At 33.5% G+C, this 2,800-nt stretch overlaps 1 protein-coding gene across 1 annotated transcript; it reads left to right on the top strand.

Annotated features, from left to right (window-relative positions):
* Positions 1–273: 273 nt before the first annotated feature.
* On the top strand, positions 274–1,581 carry LOC110709556. The gene is made up of 2 exons (XM_021887775.1): positions 274–482; positions 534–1,581. The coding sequence occupies exons 1-2, from the start codon at positions 274–276 to the stop codon at positions 1,579–1,581; spliced, it is 1,257 nt and encodes a 418-aa protein (XP_021743467.1).
* Positions 1,582–2,800: the final 1,219 nt, after the last annotated feature.

Below are 2,800 nucleotides of genomic sequence, written 5' to 3'. Positions count from 1 at the left end.
TCCTTTCTTTCCTTTTTTTATCATTTTTTTTTTAATTTTTTTAAATTTTTATTTATTTTTTTATTTTTTTATTATTCCTCTCAAAAGGTCAATAACTTTTCTATATGAACTCAATATTATTCTATTTATCAAGCATGGGATACTGAAAGTCAAGTGCTAGTGGAAGAGAGTTTGTCAGTGGACTAATTCATAGTACAAGTATAATCAAGATATTCAAGTAATATAAAATTGGATGATTTTGTTTAATTCTTTAAATTTATTCCAATATATTATATGGAACACAATATAAATGCTATTCTCTTTGTATCAGCTCGTTTATTTGTCAATATATATCTTAGATCAGGTCAAACTCTGGGAGCCGCGGCTAACTGGAAAGTGAAGGATTTTATTAACAGGGAGGATAAAGCTTGGAATGCTGGAATGGTAAGGGAATATTTCGACTGGGATAGTGCAAAATCGATTCTGTCAATGGAACTACCACAGTCAACTGAGGAGGACGATTTTATTTACTGAAAATATCACCCATCGGGCAGGTACACCGTCAAAACTGGATACTACTACTTATCAAAGGATGGGGGTTTAGAGAGATCAAATTTTGCAGCAAGGGATCAAGAATTTGTAAAGGTGATTTGGAGGCTGGTCATCCAGCCTAAATGGAAGGTTTTCCTCTGGAAGCTCTTTCATGACGGTATTGCAGCCAAGGTTAATTTGGCTAAAAGGGGAATAAGAGTAGATGAAATCTATGATCATTGTGAGGTAAACTTAGAAGATAGCCCACACATCTTCAGGTTCTGTATTCCGGCAAAGGAAGTTTGGGAAAGTAGCTCCCTAACTATTTGCCCTGATTCTCCTGGGTTCAACTCTTTGAAAAGTTGGGTCCAGCACTTTATCCTGCTGCTTAATAGCGAGGATGGTAAGAACAGCACCCGTTGTGCTTTGTTCGTGGCAACTATGTGGGGTTTATGGAGGACTAGAAATGCTAGATGCTTCAATAATACTAAGGGGACTATAAGCCTAGTGAATGAAGCTATTCAACGAGCTATGGAAGACCATGAGACTTTTAAACATCAAACAAGACTAACAAATGTGGGGGATTTAAGTGGAAAAAATGACCCAACTCTTCTCCCGGGCTTTAATTGTGTGCAACTGGGAAAGGAAGACAAAGGTTTTGATGACTTCATGGTGGAAGCAGATGGCTCATGGGATAGGAAGACAACAAGATCAGGGATAGGGTGCGCAGTTAAGCCTAATCATCATGGGTTTGCTCTCGACAAAGGAGGTAAACATGGGGCAGCTGTGTCAGTTATTCAATGTGAGGCCTGGGCTTGCCTTGAAGCAATGAAGTGGGCTAGAGCAAAAGGGAGAATAGGAATCCTTCTCTTCACTGACTCGGCTGGCCTTTTGAACAATTTACAGGTGCACCCGAGCAAGGACATTTCGATTGCTTGGTTGCTGAAGGAAATCAGGGGAGTGGAGGCTACGTTTCAAAGATGCACGATTTTAAAGGTCCAGAGAGACCAGGTATATCAGGCTGATGATATTGCTAAGATTTGCCGGATAAATTGTTCTAATCTGCTATAGTTTTTAGTTTTTGTTTGTTCATTTGCTCTTGTCAAAAAAAAAATATCTTAGAAATTTTGACCATTATTACCCTTATTTATTACCTCATAGTTAAATTATTATAAAAAAAAAATATTAATACTTTTTTATATTACTCATTAAGATGAGTCAAATAAGACCTTAAATAGCTTTCAAAATAATTTAATGAACTTCTCAAATTGAAGAATAATGAGATTCTAAACGATAAACTTTTAGATACAAAAAAAAGTATTATATTGCTAATCTATGTATTCAAATTTCATGAAATAATTTAACGAACTTATTATTGTTAATGTACGAAGATATACACCTACATGGAATTATATTATTAATATGACAGTAATATAGAAATAATTGAAATAATGCACAAACATCTTAATGGTGCGCAAATTTATTGTAAACAGTTGATAAGGGGCACCAATAATTTCTCTAAATTATTGTAGTAACTTGCCAAGTTGCAAAAGTGAAACTAAAGTAGCGTAATCATGTTGAAAAGGCTTTCCATTAAGATTCGAACTATAATTGGTCGAAGATATTAATAAGACATTCATAATAATTAATTAGAACAAAATTAACTTTTAAGTACTCATATATATTTAATTAATTAATCTTCGTATAATCAATTCTAAAGTCCAAAGGGAGGATGACAAACGTAGCATGGCAATGCTATTTCTTTCTTTTATTTGTCTGTTTTCTCTTCTTTGTTACGCTAAACTAGTTGTAAAGTCTTGTCAGATACACACGCTTCATATAACACTGCTTTCTAGTTATGGCTACAAGTTATAACTTGGACATGCATACACGATTGTATTTACTCTGCTTCGATCGACTCAATTTTAGAGATATATATATAGTTGTAACTTGCGATAGAATGAGGGTTGTGAAAGCCAACATCAAAGGGATAGCATTAGTCCATTAGATTGGTAAAGTCGGATAGTAAAATCGTAACATATATCCTATTAAATAGATAAAACTTAAAGAATACTTTGTCCATTCTTTTTTAGTTGCAACTAGATTTAAGCCCGTGCGATACACGAGTTTCTATTAATAGTTAAATTTAACATTTAATATTCAATCGTAATAACAAAGTATTAGTACATAATATTGCTATTTTATTTTTTTTAATCTTATACAATTAAGGTTCACGCATATATAAACACGATATATTTTATAAATGGTTTGTTTTAACAACAATACAAAC

Source organism: Chenopodium quinoa, unplaced genomic scaffold, assembly GCF_001683475.1.
Source record: "Chenopodium quinoa cultivar QQ74 unplaced genomic scaffold, ASM168347v1, whole genome shotgun sequence".
NCBI lineage: Eukaryota > Viridiplantae > Streptophyta > Magnoliopsida > Caryophyllales > Amaranthaceae > Chenopodium > Chenopodium quinoa.
The sequence above is the reverse complement of the archived record's forward strand: the minus strand, read 5'-3'. Positions and strand labels throughout refer to the sequence as shown.

Excerpts from the sequence above, each read along its gene's own strand:
- LOC110709556 (XM_021887775.1), top strand. The coding sequence starts at position 274 with ATGGAACACAATATAAATGCTATTCTCTTTGTATCAGCTCGTTTATTT. Across the intron at positions 483-533 it reads CTGTCAATGGAACTACCACA|GTACACCGTCAAAACTGGAT; the intron begins GTCAACTGAGGA and ends CCCATCGGGCAG.